Consider the following 24051-nt stretch of genomic DNA (forward strand, 5'->3'; position numbering starts at 1 on the left):
GCTCTCAGTAACATCCCTGGCGGCGTGCTTGCATGGCTTACCATCTCCCACCATGCAAGACCACAATCTTACCTTTCAGTCCAGGCTGAACACTTTGCTCCAGTACCTGCTGTGTGCATGTCTCTTATTTGATTGCTTAGGGCGGTGGCGCAGTGACTGCCTGATTCTTAAAGTTACTGTGTGCGCACTCCTAATACGTCCCCAGCCTATTGCTGTGAGTCACTGGGTACTTAAACTCCCTCCACCCAGTAGTAGGTGCCTGAGCAACACTTCCATTCAGTGTGTTCTGTGCAACTGAGTTGCCAGGTCCTGTCCTGTATCTTGTCTGTTTCTGCCACCCTGGGGGCTGTATACCCAGACCTGTTACCTTTGACTTCTAGTCAGTTTCCGCCACCCTGGGGGCTGAGTTCCCAGGCTCATTCCTGTATCTTGTTCCTGGTTCAGATCCTGTCTGAACAGTGTCCTAGTCCGTTACCTGTTTGTCTCCATGTCTGTACCTTCCCTTTTCCTGCAGTGTCTGAGCCTGCACCTAACTCCAACTCGTTGTCTGTGTACTTCTGTTTGTGAGTTTTGTGTCCACTCGCTACTTCATTGCAAGTACCTTGTGTGTATCTGGTTCTGCTCGTTCTGTTTCCCTGCCCCCGTATCTAACTCCTGTGTTCCAGCTATCTTCTTGTGTTTCCCAGTCTGTTCCATGTGAACAGAGCCCTGTCCTGTCTACCGCACCTGTGGGTTTTGCTCTGCTTGTCTACTGCACCTGCGGGTTTTGCTCTGCTCTGCTTGTCTACCGCACCTGCGTGTTTTGCTCTGCTCTGCTTGTCCACCGCACCTGCGTGTTTTGCTCTGCTCTGCTTGTCCACCGCACCTGCGGGTTTTGCTCTGTTCTGCTTTTCCACCGCACCTGCGGTTTTGCTCTGCTCTGCTTGTCCACCGCACCTGCAGGTTTTGCTCTGCTCTGCTTGTCTACCGCACCTGCGGCCCTGTTCCTATATCCTAGTCTGTACTGGTTCCTATCTTGCCTGCGTTCCTACCTGCCAGTACCCACCTGTCTGCATATCAGCCGTGCCTGCCAGTACCCACCTGTCTGCATATCAGCCATGCCTGCCAGTACCCACCTGTCTGCATTAAAGTAGCATTTCTGATGTCCTACCTAGCGCGTGATGCCTTGAATTGGATCACCCCCCTATGGGAAGCAAGGGATCCTATCGTCTCTGACCTGCAGGCCTTCCTGGTGGCCTTCCTAATGGTCTTCGATGACCCTAATCCTGAAGCTTCTAATAAAACTTCCCTTGCCAATATCCTGGAGCAGCCCCGATGGGTAATGTGTGTAGGTAGCCTACCAGTTCTCCAGCCTGAAGAGACTGCTGCCCACGCAGAATCCACACAGGATGACAATGCTCCACAGAATACTTCTCTTCCCAACCTCAAGAGGCAGTCCAGACGTGCAAGGCGTAGAGGTAAACCGTCACGCAAGGTTCCGTCCTCCCAAAGACCTCCTGTTCCCCAGCCTGTAGAGACTGCTATCCGCACAGAATCCATGAAGGATGACTATGTTCGTCAGGCAAAGCAGAGGCCAGAACTCAGTCACAAAATCGGATTGCGGTCCCGCTGCGGTTGTTTAGGACCCCCTGACGGTCTTTGTCCAGCGAAGGTTGGAGAATCCCAAGACATTAGGCCTGTAGGAGAGGCTGCCTTTGGTGTTAGTGTTTCCTCTCCACACATGACCATGACTGTCTCCATGACAAGTGAAGGCCTTGGATTAACCGGAAGTTTCGGGCTTAAAGCCTTGAAGAGTCAGTGTCTGATTTCCGCCCGACAACTCCAGAAGCCAGTTTGGGCGTTGTCAGCGGAAGGACGAGCCCTACTCAGAAACAGTCAAAATATGTCTGTACAAATTAGGCTCCAGATTGGAGCATTACACATGAAGAAGTTCACATTCCAGGTGCTGTCTGGTTTACCCACAGGTCATCCAGAGCTGAGAGATCTAGTGCCCGCTCAGGTCTGGAGATCCTGCATGGTGTTTCCTGGGGGACTGCTGAGGTACAAGGGGTGTCCAGTCCCCATATCTGACAGTCAGCAGTTTCTTCTTCTTCACCAGATCTGCTAGTCGTTGACTCGCTGTGTGCTGAAGTCTCCGAAGGAAGGGAAGCGGAGGCAATGTCCCCACACTGTCTCGACGATTGTACCAATGATCTGGCTTCAGGTACCGCCCTGCCTCGCAGACGTGTCAACTCAGAAACCAGACTGACGTTGGTCCCTAAGCAAGGATCCTCTATCTCTAATAAATCTGGCAATACGTCCATCAAGGCAGTGGCTACCTCCAAGTCTCTGCACCCCTGCAACCAGGTGGAGGACCTCCAGTTGTCTCCTGAATCCTCTGGGGTGCTACCTGATAACAAATGGAGAGAGACTTTCCTACACCCGGTACCTGGTACTTCGCCCACTTCATCCAGTAAGCTTGGCAAAGTGTACGTCAAGGTGGTGGTTACCCCCCGAGTCTCTGCACCCCTCCAACCAGGCGGAGGACCTCTAGTTGTCTCCTGAATCCTTCGGGGTGCTACCTGATAACAAATGGAGAGAGACTTTCCTACACCCGGTACCTGGTACTTCGCCCACTTCATCCAGTAAGCTTGGCAAAGTGTACGTCAAGGCGGTGGTTACCCCCGAGTCTCTGCTCCCCTCCAACCAGGCGGAGGATCTCCAGTTGTCTCCTGAATCCTCAAGGGATGCTACCTGATAACAAATGGAGAGAGACTTTCCTACACCCTGTACCTGGTACTTCGCCCACTTCATCCAGTAAGCTTGGCAAAGTGTATGTCAAAGCGGTGGTTAACCCCGAGTCTCTGCACCTCTCCAACCCAGTGGAGGATCTCCAGTTGTCCCGTGAATCCTTTGGGGTACTATCCGATATTAACAAATGGAGAGAGACTTTCCTGTGTCCTGTTCCTGGTACTTCACCCACTTCATCTGTTACTGAGCATGGCTCGATGGGAGGAAGCATCCTAGTCACCAAGATGGTGAGACCAGTTTTGTTCCCTCTAGTGGACAGAAGAGGTAATCTTCTTGTCTTCTTGAAGAGAAGGATCGGCCTCCAAATTCTCTGCAGAAAATCCTTGCAGGCTTGAAGAAGAGGGGGCATAAAGGGGGGGGGGTTACTGTAACATCCCTGGCGGCGTGCTTGCATGGCTTACCACCTCCCACCATGCAAGACCGCAATCTTACCTTTCAGTCCAGGCTGCACACTTTGCTCCAGTACCTGCTGTGTGCATGTCTCTTATTTGATTGCTTAGGGCGGCGGCGCGGTGACTGCCTGATTCTTAAAGTTACTGTGTGCGCACTCCTAATGCGTCTCCAGCCTATTGCTGTGAGTCACTGGATACTTAAACCCCCTCCACCCAGTAGGAGGTGCCTAAGCAACACTTTCATTCAGTTTGTTCTGTGCAACTAAGTTGCCAGGTCCTGTCCTGTATCTTGTCTGTTTCTGCCACCCTGGGGGCTGTATACCCAGGCCTGTGACTTCTAGTCAGTTTCCGCCACCCTGGGGGCTGAGTTCCCAGGCTCGTTCCTGTATCTTGTTCCTGGTTCAGATCCTGTCTGAACAGTGTCCTAGTCCGTTACCTGTTTGTCTCCATGTCTGTACCTTCCCTTTTCCTGCAGTGTCTGAACCTGCACCTAACTCCAACTCGTTGTCTCTGTACTTCTGTTTGTGAGTTTTGTGTCCACTCGCTACTTCATTGCAAGTACCTTGTGTGTATCTGGTTCTGCTCGTTCGGTTTCCCTGCCTCCGTATCTAACTCCTGTGTTCCAGCTATTTTCTTGTGTTTCCCAGTCTGTTTCATGTGAACAGAGCCCTGTCCTGTCTACCGCACCTGCGGGTTTTGCTCTGCTTGTCTACCGCATCTGCGGGTTTTGCTCTTCTCTGCTTGTCTACCGCACCTGCGGGTTTTTCTCTTCTCTGCTTCTCCATCTGCACCTGCGGTTTTGCTCTGTTCTGCTTGTCCACCGCACCTGCGGTTTTGTTCTATTCTGCTTGTCCACCACACCTGCGGGTTTTGCTCTGCTCTGCTTGTCCTCCGCATCTGCGGGTTTTGCTCTGCTTGTCTACCGCACCTGCGGCCCTGTTCCTGTATCCTAGTCTGTACTGGTTCCTATCTTGCCTGCATTCCTACCTGCCAGTACCCACCTGTCTGCATATTATTATTATTATTATTATTATTAAATATTTATATAGCGCCATTAGGTTCCATGGCGCTTTACAAGCATATCAGCTGTGCCTGCCAGTACCCACCTGTCTGCATATCAGCCGTGCCTGCCAGTACCCACCTGTATGCATATCAGCCGTGCCTGCCAGTACCCACCTGTCTGCATACCAGCTGTGCTTGCCAGTATCCACCTGTCTGTATGCCAGCCTAACCTGCCTGTTCCTGCATTCCCCGGTGTGGGTCAACATCTGTGACCGGGGTCTGACTTGGAGTAGCACCTGGTCCCTCTGCTTGGTTCCTCCCTGGTTCACGGAGTCGATTGAGCCACCGTGCAACCTTGGTCGGACCGGGTTGATACTTAGTCACGCCCCTCCAGGCACTCCTCGGTTTATGGTCCAGTGGGATCACTAATCACGCTCACGCCAGTCTGCACGGGCGTGCGCGTAACACTCTCCTATGATTTGACTGTTAACGAACAGGATCCGTTGCTATAATAAATATAACTCCTGCAACGAATGCTCATCTATCCTCCGTGGATTCTTTTGTGCCTAAGGGGGAACCTGCCCACACACCCCCTGTGCTGACATCACAGGGGCTGGGCTCCACCCTTCATGTCTTTATTAAAAACTCTAACTTCTGGGATAACTTATCGCTCGTTGATCGCAGATGCTTGCAAGTGATGCCATATTTTCCGTTATGATTTTATCTACGTTTAGAGACCACACATGGTGTAGCTGCGATCCGTTATTCTGGTACTTTTGCATTACCACTTCCCGGAGGGGCTCACACCTATGAAAAATAAGCATCTTGTTCCTAGGCTGACCCTGCCACTAAAAATATTGGTCCAATTATTATCGGAATTATGGAACTTACAATATTCCATATTCCGTATCGGTGCCGGCCTCACTATAGATTTCCTTTTGAAGCCCGGGAGTACATTTTCCTCATCTCACTGTAAATTAACGCAGGCCTGCGTCAGTGGGAAATACACTTGCATTTTAAATAGGCTGGTGGCACCTCTTGTGTGCCAGCATTTGTTTAAGCTACTTCTGCTTTGGGTGATAATTTGCTGAGACAGATGCTGGACTGTCAGCTCTCCTCTTGTGACAAATGATGGATAAGGTAGGGGTGAAGAGGGGCTTGGGAGAAATGGTTAATATTTTCTTAATATCTCCCTGACAACATCCATGGTTTGATTTCTTTGCTGGTGTGGATTGGATAGGTCAAATTGGTGACATGCGTTGGAATCAGATGTGTACATACTATACGCTCGAGTTCCCCAATAACCGACCTAGTAGTGAAAACAGCTGCAGCCTCATTTATCACTTATCAGTTAATTTTGTAATTGTCCTCGCGATTAGAGGTGGCGGAGTGTTGTTCCCTGACATATTGGTGGCTTCGGTGGTATCTGCATGATCTCCCGGCTGTTATCATTGACATACCGGTTCTGAGAGACGTGTCTCATATATAGACAGATACACGGCAGGTCATATATTCAGTCTATGTGTCTCCACAGATGGATCCAGGAGGAGAAATCCACCAGAGAGATGTCCCCGTCCTCTGTATTCCCAGGACTGTCCAGAGGAGAATCACAACATCCCGAAGAGTCATCGGGTAGACGGTGCTGAGCCCTGTACCGGATCTGTATATGGGGGGACATTTCTGATCGAGGTCATAGATGTCACAGATTTTGGTGGTTTCTTGTATTGTGCTGATTGTTACATCTGATATATCAGGAGGAAGATCCGACTAAAAATAAAGTGAAGGACGAGACAGAAGAAGAAGCGATGACGAGGGGGGATCAGCCGTGTATGAGCGACGTGAAGGAGGAGATTCCGGGAGATGTTTCCACAGGTGTGTAATAATGACTGGGGTGTAATAATAACCGGCATGTGATATTGTGTGTGTGTGTGTCTCCGGTCCGGTGATGGCGCAGCTGCTCCTATACAGAAGTCCGTCTGTGCACCAATGAATGTCTTGGATGTGGGAGCACCAAAACACAGATCTCAGTTGGAGGCAAGCGGAGGACACCAGGTAGATGACAATACATGACAGATGTTTAGTCACTTTTCTGTCCTAGGGTGGAGGGCTGCTTTAACATAAAGAAGATCACGAGCTCGTATGTACAAACTGATGCAATACATCCGGCCGCATAGCCTCCCTCCAGCGTATAACATCCAGCCCCTTTACTCATATCGCCTCCAGCAGCAACTGACAGGTAAATAGATTAATTAACACTAGCAGGATATATAGATCCATTAGTAATATACGGGGAGTAACCCGAATCTGATCGAAATTCTCAACAAACTCCCATTTTAAATTATCCAGAGTAACATGACATTAGTCATATGGTGATCAAAATATATGAAAATCTTTATGTAACACAGCAAGCAGACAAGGAGATAAGGCAGCCACCTATCATGCCCTGGCGGCAATCATATATCCAAAGATTTGCCCAGAATTATATATTCATTATTGTGAATGGTCATTTTGCAATCCATTATATCCATAAGCCCATAAGCAGAGTGAAGGAGGTGTATTGTTGTCATTACCGTACGCTGTCTGTGTATCTGGGCGCATCCATGCTACCCCGGCGCACGTCGTCCCCCACAGCCGGCGTCCCGGAAGTCAGAGCGCGCACAGCGAGACGTCCGATAGGACGCCAGGCAAGGGAGCGGAGGCACGGCGGCACCGCACAGGCGTGCACCCACAGAGAGCACCAGGGCGCCATCTTGTTAAATGACAACATCTGCCCATAAACCTAAATCCATGGAAAATTGCAGAAAGGAAATAACCAGCCCGTATAATGCTTTCTTCACATTTCTATTCTAGGTTATATTGTCTTCAACATTTTCTGGGTTAGGTTGCCCTCCTGTGGTTTACTCTGATATAGCATATTCAATGAAGAAATCACAATCCAGGCTATAGTTAAATTAGAGAGCACAACACAATGTTAGATCAGTAATGTACAGTTGTGCTCAAAAGTTTACATACCCCGGCAGAATTTGTCCTTTCTGGCTTTGTTTCCGCAAATATGAATGATACCAAAAAAACTTTTTCTCCACTCATGTTTATTGGTTGGGTGAAGCCATTTATTGTCAAACTACTGTGTTTTCTTTTTTTAAATCTTAATGACAACCAAAAACATCCAAATGACCCCGATCAAAATTTAACATGCCCTGGTGATTTTGGCCTGATCACATGCACAGAATTTGACATGAATGGCTACTAAAGGTAACATCCTAACCTGTGACCTATTTGCATGTAATCAGTGTGTGTGTACATAAAAGCTGAGTGAGTTTCTGGGATCCAGAAAGACTTTTGCATCTTTCATCCAGCCACTGACGTTTCTGGATTGTGAGTCATGGGGAAAGCAAAAGAATTGTCTATTCATCCAGGAGTCTGTCTTCCTCCTGCCATACAATGATTAAATCATCAATGAATCTTACCCACATTTGGACCCCACCTTTTGGATAGATTATATTCTGCTCCCAGTACCCCAGAAAGAGGCATGCATAAGAGGGCACACAAGACACCCCCATTGCGGTCCCTCTTTCTTGTAGGTATATCTTATCTTTAAATTAAAAAAAGTTATGTCTTAATACAAAGTTAAGGAGCTGAAAAATTAGTTTAATCAGATGATGGTCCAAATGTGTCATCATTAAGTCAAACTCAACAGCCCTCAAGCCATCCTTGTGTTTGATTGATGTATAAAGGGACTCCATGTCAGTTGCCATAATGATGATTTTGGAATGATGTTTTTATCCAAGGCCTCAGTTGAGATTGCAATTAAATATGTATGAATATATTACTGATCTAACATCGTGCTGTGTTCTCTAATTTCATATAGCATATTCAATGAAGAAATCACAATCCAGGCTATAGTTTTAACATTACTATAGCCTGGATTGTGATTTTTTTTCATTGAATATGCTATATGAAATTAGAGAACACAGCACGATGTTAGATCAGTAATATATTCATACATATTCTGATACAGCAAGATGTTAAATCGGTAAAGTTCATACAATTTCCAACACCCGAATATAATATTGGTAGCATAACAGTAAATTTAGTAATCCCCTTTAAAATCCTATTCCCGCTATATATTGAGGAAAGCATATTATATTAATAATGACAAATGCAATAACGCGGGACACGAAACGCGCGTAGGGGTACTGGGCAGTGTGGTATCGCTAATATGGCACACGGTCTGTATTGTTCTAAGGAAAGACTGACTATTAATTTATTATAATGGTTATTCATGCCATGTCAATTGTGATTTAAATTTATGATGAAATGTTACAATAATTAATTCTTTACTGATAATGTCTGGGTATTTATAAATACAATAATAACCATTGTGAAGTTTGTATAGCTAGCTATGCTTGAGTAACCAACTTGCATATAACTGATATACTACTGTATAATTTTGTACCTGTCCATCCGTGTGTCAGAATGCCATATGTATACCACACTGTCCTCTGTTTTTAAATGGGTTTTTTAGGGGCGTGGTTTTAAAATTTTGTCTGCTTGCTGTGTTAAATAAAGATTTTCATATATTTTGATCACCATATGACTAATGTCATGTCACTCTGGATAATTTAAATGGGAGTTTATTGAGAATTTTGACAGGTAAATAGAGCCTGGAAGGGCATCATTAACGTGGTGATAAGTGCAAAACAGGTGTTATACTAGTGTAGCAACTCACTTGGGATAAAAGGTAAAGCTAAAGACTGTGAATTACCTGCAAAAGTGAAAGTGTGCTGAAAAAGGAAAGATCCCAGAGTGAGTAAAATAAACCACAAAATAAAGAATAAAGCACATACTGTTAGATAATCTGCTTTCAACATCCTAAAAGAAAAAAGTAGATAGGTGCAGAGGAAAGAACAGATACAGTAGTGAGATAAACCCTAACTGGAATATTTCTGATTGGCTTTAAACTACCACAGAAAGTTTCATTTGGATATTTAGACAATCACCTGCAGGAAATGCCAGCAGGGGGAAAGAATATAAAGCCGCACCCAAAAGGTGATAGGGCAGACAAATGAAAACACCTGTGTTATGCTAAACAGTCTCTTTATTACATTACACATAAAAAACAGATCATTAGGAAAAGTATTTCTAAAGTCCGTTTAGGATATGTAAATTAAGCGTTTGATGAGTCAATGAGGCGTTAGTGTCCCCAGACTAGTCGGCTAACTTAGCATGTTATCACACCCCTGTGGGCATGATAACATAACTTACAAGCTCCGGTGTCATCGCTAGCGCTATACTTACCTCTCACCTGCAAGCAGCTGCTTCCCCTCTCCTCGTTTATCCTCTGAAGTCGGGTGTAATAGTGTCGGATTCAGAGAGGCGCACTGCGCATGATCGGAAGTGCAGAGACGCCAGTTCTGGAGCTTTGCCCGGCTCTTCCCAATTGCTTTCCTAATTGAGCGGTGCTGTGGTCAATCGGGGTAATGGTAGTTGGCATTGATGTCAGCTGTGATTTTTGACAAGCCCCGGTGTTAGTAATGGAGAGGTGTCAGTCAGACACCCTCATTACTAACTCAGTAATCAAAAATAAAAACAAACTATTTTTGTGTGCATTCGAAAAAAAACACTCCTCCACACTCTCCGTTTCACCAATTTATAAAAAAAAAAAAGCCACACAGGTCCACTGTAGTCTACCGAATCTGGCATAGTCCACAAATGGATAGCTAAAAAAAACATAAAAAAAAAAAAAAAGACCATATCCGTCGTTCATTCGTTTATGCCAAAAACTGTTCCCAAGCAGCTTCGACACAGTCTAGTGTTTCCCTAATCTGGCTCCGACAGAGTAATAGAAGTTAGTCCCATAGAGAGACTAAGTAAAAAAAAATAATAATTAAAAAAAAATTTGAAAAAACATGTAAAAATAAAAAAAATTGCAAAATTAAAGAACAAAAGCAAAGAAAAAAACATTATACCAATAAATACGTACATTTATGTAAAAACAAAAATAAACTAAAAAAGTGCACCTATTTGGTATCGCCACGTCCGGAATGACCCCCATCTGTAAAATTGTCACACTAGTTAAAAAGAAATAAAAAAAAAAAAAGTGGCAAAAAAAATTAGCTTTTTTTTTTATTATATCACGAAAAAAGTGGAATAAAACGCGATCAAAAAGATGAATGTAACTAAAAATAGTATCGCTGAAAACATCATCTCCCCCCGCAAAAAAAACAAGCCGCCATACTGCTCCGTCAGCAAAGAAATAAAACAGTTATAGCTCTCGGATTACAGCGATGCAAAAACAATACTTGTTTTTATTGTGTATAAATGCCAAAACATAAAAAAATTCTATAAATGTGGTATCATTGTAATTGTACTGACCCGAATAATAAAGCTGCCTTATCACTTTTACCACTCTGTGAACGGCATAAAAAAACATTAAAAAAAACAATTCCTGAATTGCTGTTTTTTTTGTTCATTCTGCCTCCTAAAAATCGGAATAGAAAGCGATTAAAAAACAAGCATGACTGTCGGAAGAAATCTAGAAAAATTATAGCTCTCAAAATATGGCGATTGTAAAAAAAAAGAAGCGTTTTTCAGTCTGTAACAGCAGCCAAACATAAAACAACTTTATAAATCTGGTATCGCTGTAATTGCACCGACCTGAAGAATAAAGTCGTCTAATCACTTATACCGCAGGAGGAACAACGTGAAAAATGCATAAAACCGATTAGTGCCTTCCAAAGATCGCAGTATGGCTCGGCTCACAATTATCCTGTGTACTAGGCTGAGCGCTTACATCAGGTTTCTGTGTAAATCTTTGCGTAGTTTTGTGCACCTCTGAAAAGACGGACACAGCAGAACAGAGTCTAGAGTAACTCTGCTGCCTCATTATAGTGAATGGTTCTCTCAAGGGGTTTCATCTGAATCACGTCACTCGGAGATTTAGATGGAAACTCCGATATAAGTGCTCAGCGTAGAGCGCAGGATAAATGTGATCCAAAATGTTCTGTAAATGTTCCCAATAAAAGCTTCAACTCAATCCACAAAAAAGCCCCCACTCAGGACTGTCATCTGTCAATGGAAATATAGGGGGCTTCCATATTAGTGGTAACACAAAGGCTCTGGAAAGGCACTACGATTCCTCGCCTCCTAAAAGAAACCAGCGAATTCTGCACTCAAAAATCAAAATGCCGCCCTCCCTTCTAAGCCCCACAGTTTGCCTAAACCACATTTATCGTCCATATGTTTGGCATCTCTGTAGTGATGAGAGCCTATTTTACAGGGTGTGTGTCTCCAGAAGCACGAGCTGGGCACAATATATGGACACTGCAATGTACTGGTCACTACAATGTACTGGTCACTACAATGTATTGGGCACTACAATGTACTGGTCACTACAATGTACTGGGCACTACAGTGGCAGATTTGCAAGTTTAACTCCGCAACATTTACTACTACTTTGTTTATGGAAAACACTCATGGAGTCAAAATCGTCACTGCGCCTGTAGATAACCCAGAGGGATGCAATTTCCAAAATGTGGTCACTTCAGTCACTTAGGGGCTCTGTATGTGGAGTCCGCAAACTATTCTAGGAAAATCTGTGCTCCAAGAGTCAAATAGCGCTCCGTCCCTCCCGGGTCTTACCGTGTGGCCACATTCAACAGACCTTGCAGGACAAATTTTTGTGACATGTTTACCCATTTCCCAGTGTGAAAATGTAAAATCTGGGGCGAAAACAATTTTTTTTGTGGTAAAAATGTAATGATTTTTTCTTCACTGCCCAATGGTAAGAAATTCTGTGACACACCTGCGGTGTCAGTATGATCACTGCACCCTTAGATTAATTTTGAGGTGCAGTTTGTAAAATGGGGTCACTTATGGGGGTGTTCTCCTGTTCTGGCACCTCAGGGGCTCTGCCAATGTGACATGGCGCCCGCAAACCATAACAGTAAAATCTGCATGATAATATGGCACTACTTCCTTTCTGAGCTTTCTACTGTGCCTGAAAAGTAGTTCAGAATTACACGTAGTGTAATATCACACTCAGAAAAAGTTGTGCAACAAATTGTAGCTTTTGTTTTCTCCTGTAATCTCTTTTGAAAATGTAAAATTTGGGGCCAAATCAACATTTTAGTGGTGTTTCCCAATCTATTCAAGACAAAATTGTACTCCAAAAAATTCAAATACCGCGCCTTTCCTTCCGAGCCCTGATATGAGCCAAACAGTAGTTTCCGACCACATATGAGGTATCGTAGGTACTCAGGAGAAATTGCACAAAAAAAAAGAAAGGTCCATTTTCTCCTGTTACCCTTGTGAAAATGAAAAAATTGAGTCTAAAGCAACATTTTTGGGAAAATTTTTCATATTTTGTTTCCACTTTGTTTCAATTCCCGTGAAGAACTGGAAGGGTTAACAAACATCCTAAATGTGGTTTTAAATACCTTGAAGGGTGCAGTTTTTATAAAGGGGGTCACTTTTAGGTGTTTAGTGACATAAAGACCCCTAAAAGTCACTTCAAACGTGAAGTTATCTCCACCAAAATATGTTTGTAAACTTTGTTGTAAAAATAAAAAATTGCTGCTAAACTCTTAACCCATTTACATTTCTAAATATGGGTAGTCGAGTAGTGGGGTTAAAAAGAAAGTGGGTAATGTTTAAAAAATATATATATATAAATATTCCTGAATAGCAGGAAGACAGTGTAAATATACCTGTTAGTGGTATAAGAAGAGAACAAGGCCAAACACATAAGGCACGTCACATGCACCTGATACACCACAACTAGAACCAGGTCATACATCAGGGTAAGGAGGCACAAAAACCACAAGGTGCATCACTGTGGTACTCCAAGACAATGCCAGCTGGCTCAGTCACAAATTGCATCTCCGTGGCATAGAGGGTACCATAATAACACCAAAAATCATTAAAGCAATGCAACGGTACCAAGCCATAGCAAATGATCCTTGATTCGACATATATAGTGTAAAAGAAATGTTCTCACCCAAGGTATTGTGGATGTGAACATGTTCCAGGTATCTTCTCTAGGTATGCTGGATGAGCCCAGATCAATGGAGGAAAATTCCAGTGTTTCTCCCAAAAATACTCTTTGTCATTGTTACTCTGATGGCAGTTTTAGACTCAGCCTCTGCTGTGATCTTGTAATCTGTTGAACATTGCAGAGCCTGAGGCTAGTAGTAGGTCTCTGGTTTGCAAAGCAACTCCTCGACATGCCAGGATCACGTCGCGGGGAAACAATGGGCTGATAGATGAGCCACTCTCTCTCTCTCTCTCTGTAACCTGTAATTAGGATTTACCCTCTTAATGTATCTTCAGTGCTATTTCAGTCTCCTTCTAAGATTTCCTATCATGCCCTTAGGCGTGCTGTGGACATGATGACGGTGGCCGGAGCTCGACTATTCCTGGATGTAGGGCCGCCTTTGTGACTTGTCAATCTCATTTGTATATGGTGCTGAAATATTAAAACTCCATTTTTAATTGCATGGACAGTTTTCTGCACGAAGAGCATGATGCGAAACTTGCTACAAGAGTGAAATGGCACTGATGGTACATTAAGGGAGTAAATCCTGATGACAGGTTCCCTTTAAGAACTGTCTATTTGCTGTCTAATCTCTGCCACCCCTGACTTGTGCCAATGTCACCAGTTTATAAGTGTTATTCACTTTACCCGTCATTGTGTTAATGTTATGGCATGTAGTTGTCCTCCTTATTACCGGTACTTTCACTGACGAGGGTCTTCATTGTGAGATCCAGAAAATACATTTAGAAATCAATCACATCTAATCTATCTTTCATCCTTACAGCAAATCCTTGTGAGAATAATGGTTTATCACTAAATTATAAAAAAGAAGATATCTGGGAGCACTCTAATGGAGGAAACCTCATCACCCTTCCTGCACCTTCTGGACTTCACAGCACTTCACTTTCTTATAATCCTCCTAATCATGAGGAACCCTCTCCTGAACAATCTCACATTGTTACCAAAAGTCCAGGTGACACAGTGGATACAAGATTTCAGTTTCACAAGCAGTTTACTAAAAGCTCCACTTTTTTAACACAAAGAAAACACAAAGGAGAAAAGCCATACTCCTGTTCAGAATGTGGGAAATGCTTTACATATAAATCACAATTAGTTGCACATGAGAGAATTCACACAGGAGAAAAGCCATTTTCATGCTCACACTGTGAGAAATGCTTTACAGCTAAATCAAATCTTGTGAAACACGAGAGAAGTCATACAGGAGAGAATCCGTATTCATGTTCAGAATGTGGGAAATCTTTTAAATATAAATCAAGTTTTGATACACATTATAGAATTCACACTGGAGAGAAGCCTTATTCATGTTCACTGTGTGGGAAATGTTTTACACAAAAATCAACTTTTGTTTTACATAAGAGAATTCACACAGGAGAAAAGCCGTATTCATGTCCAGAGTGTGGGAAGTCATTCACAGATAAAGGGTATCTTGGTATACATCAAAGAATTCATACAGGAGAGAAGCCGTATTCATGTTCCGAATGTGAGAAATCTTTTGAAAGGAAATCACATCTTAATACACACAAAAAAACTCACACAGGGGAGAAACCGTATTTATGTTTACAGTGTGGAATGTGCTTTGCAGAAAAATGTAATCTTCTTAAACATCAGAGAATTCACACAGGAGAAAAGCAGTGTTCATGTTCACTATGTGGGAAGTCATTCAGAGATAAAGGGAATCTTATTAGACATCAGAGAATTCACACAGGAGAGAAGCCATACTCCTGTTCAGAATGTGGGAAATGTTTTAGAAATAAATCACAACTGGTTAAACATCATAGAGTTCACACCGGGGAGAAACCATTTTCATGTTTATTCTGTGGGAAAGGCTTTACAGAGAAATTAGGTCTTGTGAGACATGAGAAAAGTCACACAGCAGAGAAGCCGTATTCATGTCCAGAATGTGGGAAGTCATTCACAGATAAAGGGTATCTTGGTATGCATCAGAGAATTCATACAGGAGAGAAGCCTTATTCATGTTCAGAATGTGGGAAATCTTTTAAATATAAATCAGTTTTTACTATACATGAGAGAAGTCACACTGGAGAGAAGCCGTATTCATGTTCACTGTGTGATAAATGTTTTAAACAAAAATCACATTTAGTTTTACATGAGAAAATTCACATACAAGGAAAACCATTTTCATGTTCAATATGTGGAAAGTCCTTCACTGATAAAAGGAATTTTATTAGACATCAAGAGAGACAACATATTCATGTTCAGAATGTGGGAAATAATTTTTAAATAAATCAAGTCTTATTACAAACGAGAGAAGTCACAGGAGAGAAGCCGTATTCATGTTCACTGTCTGAGAAATCTTTTATAAATACATCAAATCTTGTTATACATGAGAGAAGTCATACAACAAAGAAACAGTTTATCATATTTTTTGGACTATAAGACGCACCGGACCATATGACGCACCTAGGTTTTAGAGGAGGAAAATAGAAAAAAGAAGTCAGCAAAAAATGTGGTCTTGGTGCCCTGTTATGGGGGAGGGGGTCTGCTGCTGACACTGGTATTGGGGTAATGTCCCCCAATTCTGTTAATATCCTCCCTCCTGGTATGTATGGCCCCTTCTTCCTGGTATACGTGACCCTCATCCCCATCCTGGTATGCATGGCACCCCAATCCCCCATCTTGGTATGCATGGCACCCTTTGATCCCCCATCCTGACATGCATGGCACCCCTTGATCCCCCATCCTGGTACGCATGGCACCCCCTTGATCCCCCATCCTGGTATGCCTGGCACCCCTTGATCCCCCATCCTGGTATGCCTGGCATCCCTTGATCCCCCATCCTGGTATGCATAGTACCCCTTGATCACACATCCTGGTATGCATGGCACCCCTTGATCCTGGTATGCTTGGCACCCCCTGTTCCCCATCACGCTGCCCACAAAAAAAATGAACAATGATACCCACCTCCTCTCTCCTCCAGCGCTGCGTCCCGCTCTGCTGCCGCCACTCTGTCCCTGCCATTCGCCCTCACACTGAGATGCAGTGCTGGAATAGTCACTGCTCCCCACGCCGGGACTGTGTGCATGGGGAGGAGTGACCATTCATTCTCTTCAATAGCGCGCACACTGTACCTGCAGCGCGGCTCCTGCTGCTGCCGGTGGTCAGTGTGCCTGCTATTAAAGACCATGAATATTCACTACAGCCCATGGGAGTGGATTGTAGTGAATATTCATGGACTTTAACAGCGGGCACACAGACCGCCGGCCGCAGCAGGAGCCGCGCTGCGGGTACAGTGTGTGTGCTTTTAAGTAAAATGAATATTTATTGCTCTCCATGCCTATGGGAGTGGAGAGCAGGGAATATACATTTTCTTTAGCAGCGGGCACAGCGTAGGCTGCAGCAGGCAGCTGCTGCCTCCTGTGCCCCGCTCATCCCCCGCTGCCGCTCCTCTCCACACCACCCACGGCCACAGTATATAGTATGGACATGTATAGTTCGAACTATAAGACGCACCCCCACTTTGCTCCAAAATTTTGGAGGAAAAAAGCGTATCTTATAGTCCAAAAAATATGGTATGTTTATTGCGTTTATAAATTGTAAGAAATGGTGCTCAATATAAATGAGTACGCCCCCTTTGATAAGTAAGATTTTAATATCTCACTGAACACAAAATTAATTTCCAAAATGTTGCCAACATTGAGTTTCATAGAACATTTTTTTTAATCAATAACAATATGAAAGTAACATTACTAATATAACTTTCATTACAAAATCTTCAGTTTTACTCAAATTAGTTGATGCAAAAATGAGTACACCCCACATCAAAAGCTACTACATCTATTATTTTGTATGGCCTCAATGATTTTTAAGGACGGCCCCAAGTTTTCTAGGCCTGGAATGAGCTAATTAGTAACATAATACTATATCTATCTTTTATCTCTCTTTCAATAACGAGCTCTTAGAGCCTGGATGCCGGATGGAGCGATGACAACTTGTCTCTTCAGAATTCCCCATAGGTGTTTGGTTGGGTTCAGACCAGGAGACACTTGGCCACTGAATCACTGTCACCCTGTTCTTCAGAAATGTAACAGTGGCCTACCAAGGGAACAGAGTGATGACAGCATCTTCTCTTTCACTATAGAGCAGAACATCTGTGAATTCACGATACCATCAATGAAATGTAGCTCCTCATGCAGCCGCACATAAGGACACGGCCACCACCAGGTCTCACTGTAGACCCCATGCATTCTCATTGTATTCCTCACCTCTTCAATGTTATACAGTTTTGAAGCCATCAGTTCCAAAAAAAACCTTTATCTTGGTCTCATCACTCCAGAGTATAAAGTCCCAGGAGTCTTCATATGTTTCCGCATGTGTCCTGGCAGATTGTAGGGCGGCTTTTTTGTGCATGGGATTTAGGAGAGGCTTTCTATGTGGACAACACCCATGTCTGCCATTCCTCTATAGAAAACATTGTCTGCTTTCAGCTCATCTCTCAATGCTTGGACGAAAAATCACAGTTGGGAAGGAATGGACGGGACAAAGAAAGTTACTGATAATCCAGCACTTGTTTTCCAGTGTGAATAAAACCAAAAACTTTTATTGAAAAATACAAATTAAAATCGTAGAAACATTAAAAACAGAACATCCTGGAATAGGAGCAAAAAAAATGAGTATGTTTAAATTATACCTATGGACAATCATATGCTGTTTACAACAATAAGCATCCGTGCAATAGAAGAATGAAGTGTCTGCATCTATAATGTGTATATTATGTATAATTACTATAAAAGAGGAAAAACACAATTCAGTAAATGGATACAAGGTCTGAACGAAGCTTCATATCACTGGGGAATCTGGAGGCTAATTCCAGAATCCACAAGGCTTCTCGGGGGTGTACTTTTATACCAATCTCCCCCCTTAGCTGGTCTGGTGACATATTCAATACCCACAACTGTAAAGTGATTAATCCCTATTGTGTTGTATGAGATGTTGTGATGCTGCAGATGTATTACGTGTTGTGGGGCCAAGAACGTCCCTAACGTGTCCCCCAATGTGGTGACGTAAGGGTCTGACCGTGCCCCCCACATATTGCAGCAGACAAGCTTCACATTGTATGGTGTCAATGACGTGTGGAGCTACAACTAATGAGATGTCGGATATTATAGGGTTTATTATGGTTAGTAGATGCAGACATTTTTGCTTTGTGCACAGACTTGCACAAACCACATTTATTTCTCCCACATTCAATGAAACCTTTGGTGTTCGTCCTCCACGTGTCAGTTGTCTTTCTTGTTGCTGGATCCTTGTCGGTGTATAACATAGGTAAATGTTTTCTGGTAATATTCACTATATTATAGGAATCTTCACTGCAGCCAGTATTGAATGTATCTCTAGACTGATGGATGCTTTTATTTGTTTCTTATCAGATAATTCTCTCTGGTTTTAGTATCGGCTTTGATTTTTTGCCTTATTTAGGATGTGACGTTTATATCCTCATTGGGTTAATCGTTGATCTGTGTTGTGACATTCTTGATCATATGTATCTTTATCATTACATATTCATTTACCTCTAATTTATTCACTAACAGGTAAATTATGATGTTTGGGACGAGAGCTCAATGCACGTAGTATAGAATTCCCAACTATTGGATTTTCTGTAAATAGTATTGTGAATATGTGTGGTATCAATGTCTCCCTCAAGAAAATGTCCAAAATGTTTATGGAAGACGGCTGCACATTATGGGTAAATGTAAGATGGCAATGATGTATATTAATGTATACAACAAACCCTTAGTATGGACGCCACATTGCCCTCCCAAATGATGAGAATGTCATCAATGAAACGTCCGTACCAGTGGATCGCTGACACAAAAGGGTTAACAGCGTTATAAATATATTTATATTTCCACCACCCAGCAAAATGTTTGCTAATGAGAATGAAAAATTAGCGCCCATTGGGCAACCCTGTAACGGTAGAAGAAAAGTTCCATTAAAAATAAAATAATTATGTTTCGAACGATGTGTGATCAGCACAATAAATTCTTTCTGAATAAGACGTATAGTGATTCATTTGTTCTGTGAGTGCAATTATACCCGTATGATGTGGGATAGAAGTATAGAGTGTGCTCACATCACATGTGAGCCAACTGTAACCCTTCCACCAATTCCTATTTTCCGTAACTTTTAAAACTTCCTTACTGTCCTTCATACAACTGGGAAGTCTCTTGACGGAGGCGTTTATCCAACCATTTACATAATTTGTCCGTAAGTAAACCCACACTAGCTAGAATAGATTTCAATGACGGAGGAAAGATTTCTTTGCGCGTTTTTGGTAATGTATGAAATATTGGACATTGTGGGTGATTTTCCTTTAATCGTTCTCTTTGTTTGCCATTAAGTACAGCCGATACCAAACCCTCCTCCAAAACACAATGTAAGGGGGTATTGTATGAATTAGTAGGATCTCCACTCAGAATGCGGCATATATTAGTATCGTCATCCATGTTCATAACCTCCGGCTCATACAACCCACTATCCAGAGCTGTGATCGAGCCCCCTTTATCTGCAGCTCTAATGACTTTATTAGGGCTGTGCTCAGGGCCGTATTTGGCATTCACACTTCCCTAGGCACTTTAAGTGGTCACGCGCCCCCCCCCCCCCATACTGGTCAGCCCGTACCCTTTTGTTTTTTTGCTAATATTAAAAAATAAATATATTAACAGGCAGGTGGTTGTTAAATTCTTGCTTGTTCTATCCGACTTCATCACTGACCGCTCCTTTCGGAGATTCAGCTTCTCCACATCAACAGAGAATTTTTTTCTTCTGGGCTGCTCTGTCGATGGGGCAGCTTGTCTGGGATCGCACAAGGGTGAACATGGGTAAGAGTGGTCTTTGTGCATAGATTGAGTGTACTACTGGCGCTCAGACTTGCCTTCTATGGTGCTATGCAGGACTCTCTGATGTATATTATATAATGATTGATGGATTATTTTCCTCTTGGTAGCACAAGAGTGAAGTATATCAGGACGTGTTGTATGTATTGTCATGGTAAATACTTTATACTTTGCTTTGATTATTATTTAGACAATTAAATATGCATATATATCTTTGATCATTTTGTATTTTAATATTTGCTTTATAAATGTTATTCATGAAAGCGATAACACAAGGCATTGTATTTTATATAGAAGTGTCTTTCTGTCAAAACTTTCCTTTGTTTCTGAAAGTATAGTAAACTAGATATAGCCAGTTTCAAAGGAATTCAGCAGAAGACATAATTCATGACTTTGTTATTCCCAACTTAGATATCTTCCTTTTTAGGTAATGTATTAAGCCATTCCCACTTTCCGTATCTTTGTGGTTGTAATAAAAACTTGTGACTGGGCATCTGAGAGCAGACAAGCCTTGTACACTGTAACATACCTGGCGGCGTCCTTGCATAGTGGTCCATCTCCCACTGTGCCAGAGCGTGCACTTGATCTCCAGTCCAGTCTGCTAGCCTGGCTTCCCTCCATGCTGTCTGCTTGCCTCTGTTTCTGATGCTTAAGGGCGGCGCCCGATCACTTCCTGCTTCTTGTAGCTGCTGCAGGCACACCCCTTGTGCGTCCTCAGCCTATTGCTGTCTGTCACCTGGCATTTCAGCAGCAGAAGGGAAGGAAGGGAGACACAGATCCATTACTAGTGGGTAGGCGGAGACCCACAGGATAGTTCACCTCAGATTTATAAAAAGTGACGACCGGCCCCTCCAGCCTAGGCTCATCCTACTCCCATGATTCTCCAGTCTAAAATTTGAGGTCGCAGAGGATAGTCGCTGCCTTTGCAGCTACTCAGAAGATTTTTTTATTTTTATCTCGGAGACCTGGACCCCCTGTGGTCTAGAGGTCTCAGGGGGTCTCAGCGCTGCTGGGACCCCCACCCCTCCCCTGGCGGATCTGCGTACCCCCTAAGGCGGTCCCCGCAGAACCCTGCCGGCCCCGGGGGATACAGGGCGCTTCCTGGCGGAGACGCAAACCGCGCCTGTGGGGTCCCCTGTGCGATCCGCCGTTGGGGAAGCTAAGGGCCACGGCGCCACACATCCCTGGGGGTCCCTGTGGTGCTCAGCTGGGTAAGTGCTCAGTATGTATGAGTCCCTCAGCGGCTGCTGTGGCAGCCGCTGTTACTTTAATCAATGCGGTGACTGCTGTTTTTTTCTTTTTATCCGCAGGTGGAATCCCTGCAGTGATGTGTCAGACGAGCGGGAGCGGAGGACGGAGAAGCCGCGCGCTTTTTTGAACGGCGGTGGGGGGCGTGGCCTCGCGTCCCCTCGGCTGCCTGTCTTTCGCGGGCAGGAAGCGCTCTAAGCGCGCGCCGCAGCGGTTCCCGCCCCTTCCTCTTCCAGCTTCTTCATGCGCGGTGGCCATACCGAGTGGCGTCCTCCTGCTCCTAGCTCGTCTCTCTCCCTCATTCCGACCGGGAAGAGCAGTCACCGCGGCCAGCTGGGTGAGTCGCTTCTGTCTTTAAGGCAGAAGGTTCCCGTCTTACCTCCGCAGCGCGGGGCACCTCTCTGCAACCCTGTTAAGGTAGTCAGACTGTGCTGTACCTGCTGCTGTTACCTCTCAGCTGAGGTATTTCTGGGGCTCGCACACCTCTTTTAAAAAAAGCAGAGGTTGTCCGCAGTCTGCAGCATTAACCCCTCGAAGGCAGTTAACCCTTAAACCTTGCTCTGTAGGGCAGCTGGGGTAGCTTTCTCTCCTAGAGGAGCTGTATCCCTTCAGCGCTTGGTTTCCCCTGGGAAGAACAGGCTGTGGTACGGGATCACTCTGTCCTAGTTACTGACCACACCTTTAAGGGGTTATTCGGCCTTTCAGATTTCTGTGTGAGGGCATGTCGGATCAGGGTCCAGAAGGTGCGGACCGCTTCCCTGGTCCGCTTCAGGATCTGTCTCGCGTATCTGACACGCAGGAGTCCTCGACGGCGTCAAGTTTAACGCTGGTCGGGGGGCTCAGTGATGTTAAAGTGGAGGCGCTCACTCGCTCCATTGATAGCCTGTCTGGCCTTCTAGGTCATTGGGTAATAGCTAAATCCCAACAGACTTCTCGTGGCAAGAAGCGCCACAGGCCGGTACTGTCCCCTCCGCACAGCGAGACGGAGGCCTCAGAAACTCCGACAAGCTCTGCTGGGGAGATCTCCGATTCTGACGAAGAGGATCAGCAGGGGCGCTCTGCTTCGCTTTTGGGCCACATGGATGCCTTTATTGTGGCTATGAGAGAGGCGTTACAGTTGCCTGATGAGATATCGAGACGCCCTGGTAAGTCGGCCCGGCTGTTTCAAGAGTCGCATCGGACTCGGTCGACTCTGCCATCACTCGATGAGCTTAGCGAGGTGGTGGAGAAAGAACGCCTGTGTCCGGATAAGCGTTTTCAGGGGACACGGATTTTTGATGCTCTGTACCCCTGTTCCACGGAGACGGTTGCTAATTGGGTTCCCTCTCCTGAGGTGGACGTTCCTTTATCTCAGCTGAGCAAATCTTCTCTGCTTCCTGTTAAAGGGAAGGTGAGTCTGCAGGATCCGCTAGACAGAAAGACAGAGTTAGCGGCGAAATCCATCTACGAGGCCGCGGGTCATGGATTCCGAGCGTCTTTAGGAGCCATGTGTGCTGGTGAGGCGTCTCTGCGGTGGTTGGATCAGCTACGGACGGCGTGGCAAGATGGGACCCCGTTATCGGAGGTAGAAAGGCTCATCCAGTTGTTGGAAGAGGCGGCCCAATATGGCAGAGACGCAGTTCTGGATACTACTTCGGTTCTGTCCAGAGCGCAATCCTCGGCCGTCACAGTCAGAAGAGCGCTGTGGCTTAAGCAGTGGACTGGAGACGCTGTATCCAAGCAAGGTTTGCTGAGTCTGGCGTACAAGGGCGGTCAGCTTTTTGGTTCTGACCTCACGGAGCTGATTGCTAAGGCCAAAGCAAAGGATACGGCTTTGCCGCAGCAGAGAGCAGCGGCGTCTACGTCTGGCAAGTCTAGTGTCGGTGGTGGTCGTCGGTCCTTTCGGCCCAGGGTACGGTTCGGTCAGCCCTCTAGGGGATCGGGTCGTCCCTCGTCTTCCGGAAAGAAGACCTCTCAAAAATCCCATACTCCCTGGAAACAGAATTTCCGTCAAGACAAACGGGAAACTGACAAAAAGCCCGCTAAGGCGGACTGACGCCAGGTGCTCACCCAAGGGTTCCCGGGTGGGGGGTTGTCTGCTCCAATTCGAGTAGACTTGGGCATTCCACATATCGGACGCCTGGGTGACGCGGGTTATGTCGGCAGGCTATTTCATAGTTTAATTCTCGACCCCCAGACAGGTTTTGCCAGTCTCACATCCCATCCGAGCCCAAGCTGGCAGCTGCACTGCTGCGGGAGGTCAATTCTCTTCTGCAGAACGGCGTAGTGGTTATGGTTCCACCGGAGGACCGGGGAAGGGGGTTTTACTCCAACCTCTTTGTGGTTCCCAAAAAGGAGGACAAGTTTCGCCCCATTCTGGATCTCAAAGAGTTGAATCTTCATGTCCGGACCCAGAAGTTCCGCATGGAATCTCTTCGCTCTGTTGTGGCGGCCCTGTCACAGTACAATTTTTTGGTGTCAGTTGACATCCGCGACGCCTACTTGCATGTCCCCATTGGAAGGGCCCACCAGCGCTTCCTGCGTTTTGCCATAGGTCAGGCTCATTATCAGTTTGTGGCCCTGCCGTTCGGGTTGGCCTCGGCACCCAGGGTTTTTATAAAAATTCTGGCGCCACTTATGGCGATTCTCCGAAGACAAGGGGTTACGATTCTTCCCTACCTGGACGACCTGTTGATAGTGTCATCCACAGCGGAGGAGGCGGTGACAGCTC

General features: G+C 44.9%; 3 protein-coding genes across 3 annotated transcripts in view; all 3 read left to right on the plus strand.

Annotated features, from left to right (window-relative positions):
* LOC141272576 (uncharacterized) overlaps positions 1-16359 on the plus strand; it is a 32354-nt gene extending 15995 nt beyond the window's left edge. The window contains exons 4-6 of the mRNA XM_073683443.1: positions 5719-5816; positions 5939-6056; positions 14003-16359. Coding sequence (XP_073539544.1) covers positions 5719-5816; positions 5939-6056; positions 14003-15480 — 1694 coding nt within the window. The 3' untranslated portion in view covers positions 15481-16359. The remainder of the gene's footprint in view (positions 1-5718; positions 5817-5938; positions 6057-14002) is intronic.
* Positions 1-24051, plus strand: part of LOC141272556 (uncharacterized) — a 639831-nt gene that overhangs the window by 417365 nt on the left and 198415 nt on the right. The window lies entirely within an intron of this gene.
* The window catches only part of LOC141272500 (uncharacterized), a 312347-nt gene that overhangs the window by 18413 nt on the left and 269883 nt on the right, over positions 1-24051 (plus strand). The gene's annotated exons all lie outside the window — the stretch shown is intronic.

The sequence above is a fragment of the Phyllobates terribilis genome, unplaced genomic scaffold (assembly GCF_046119375.1).
Source record: "Phyllobates terribilis strain yellow unplaced genomic scaffold, ASM4611937v1 Scaffold_1__5_contigs__length_1240528914, whole genome shotgun sequence".
NCBI lineage: Eukaryota > Metazoa > Chordata > Amphibia > Anura > Dendrobatidae > Phyllobates > Phyllobates terribilis.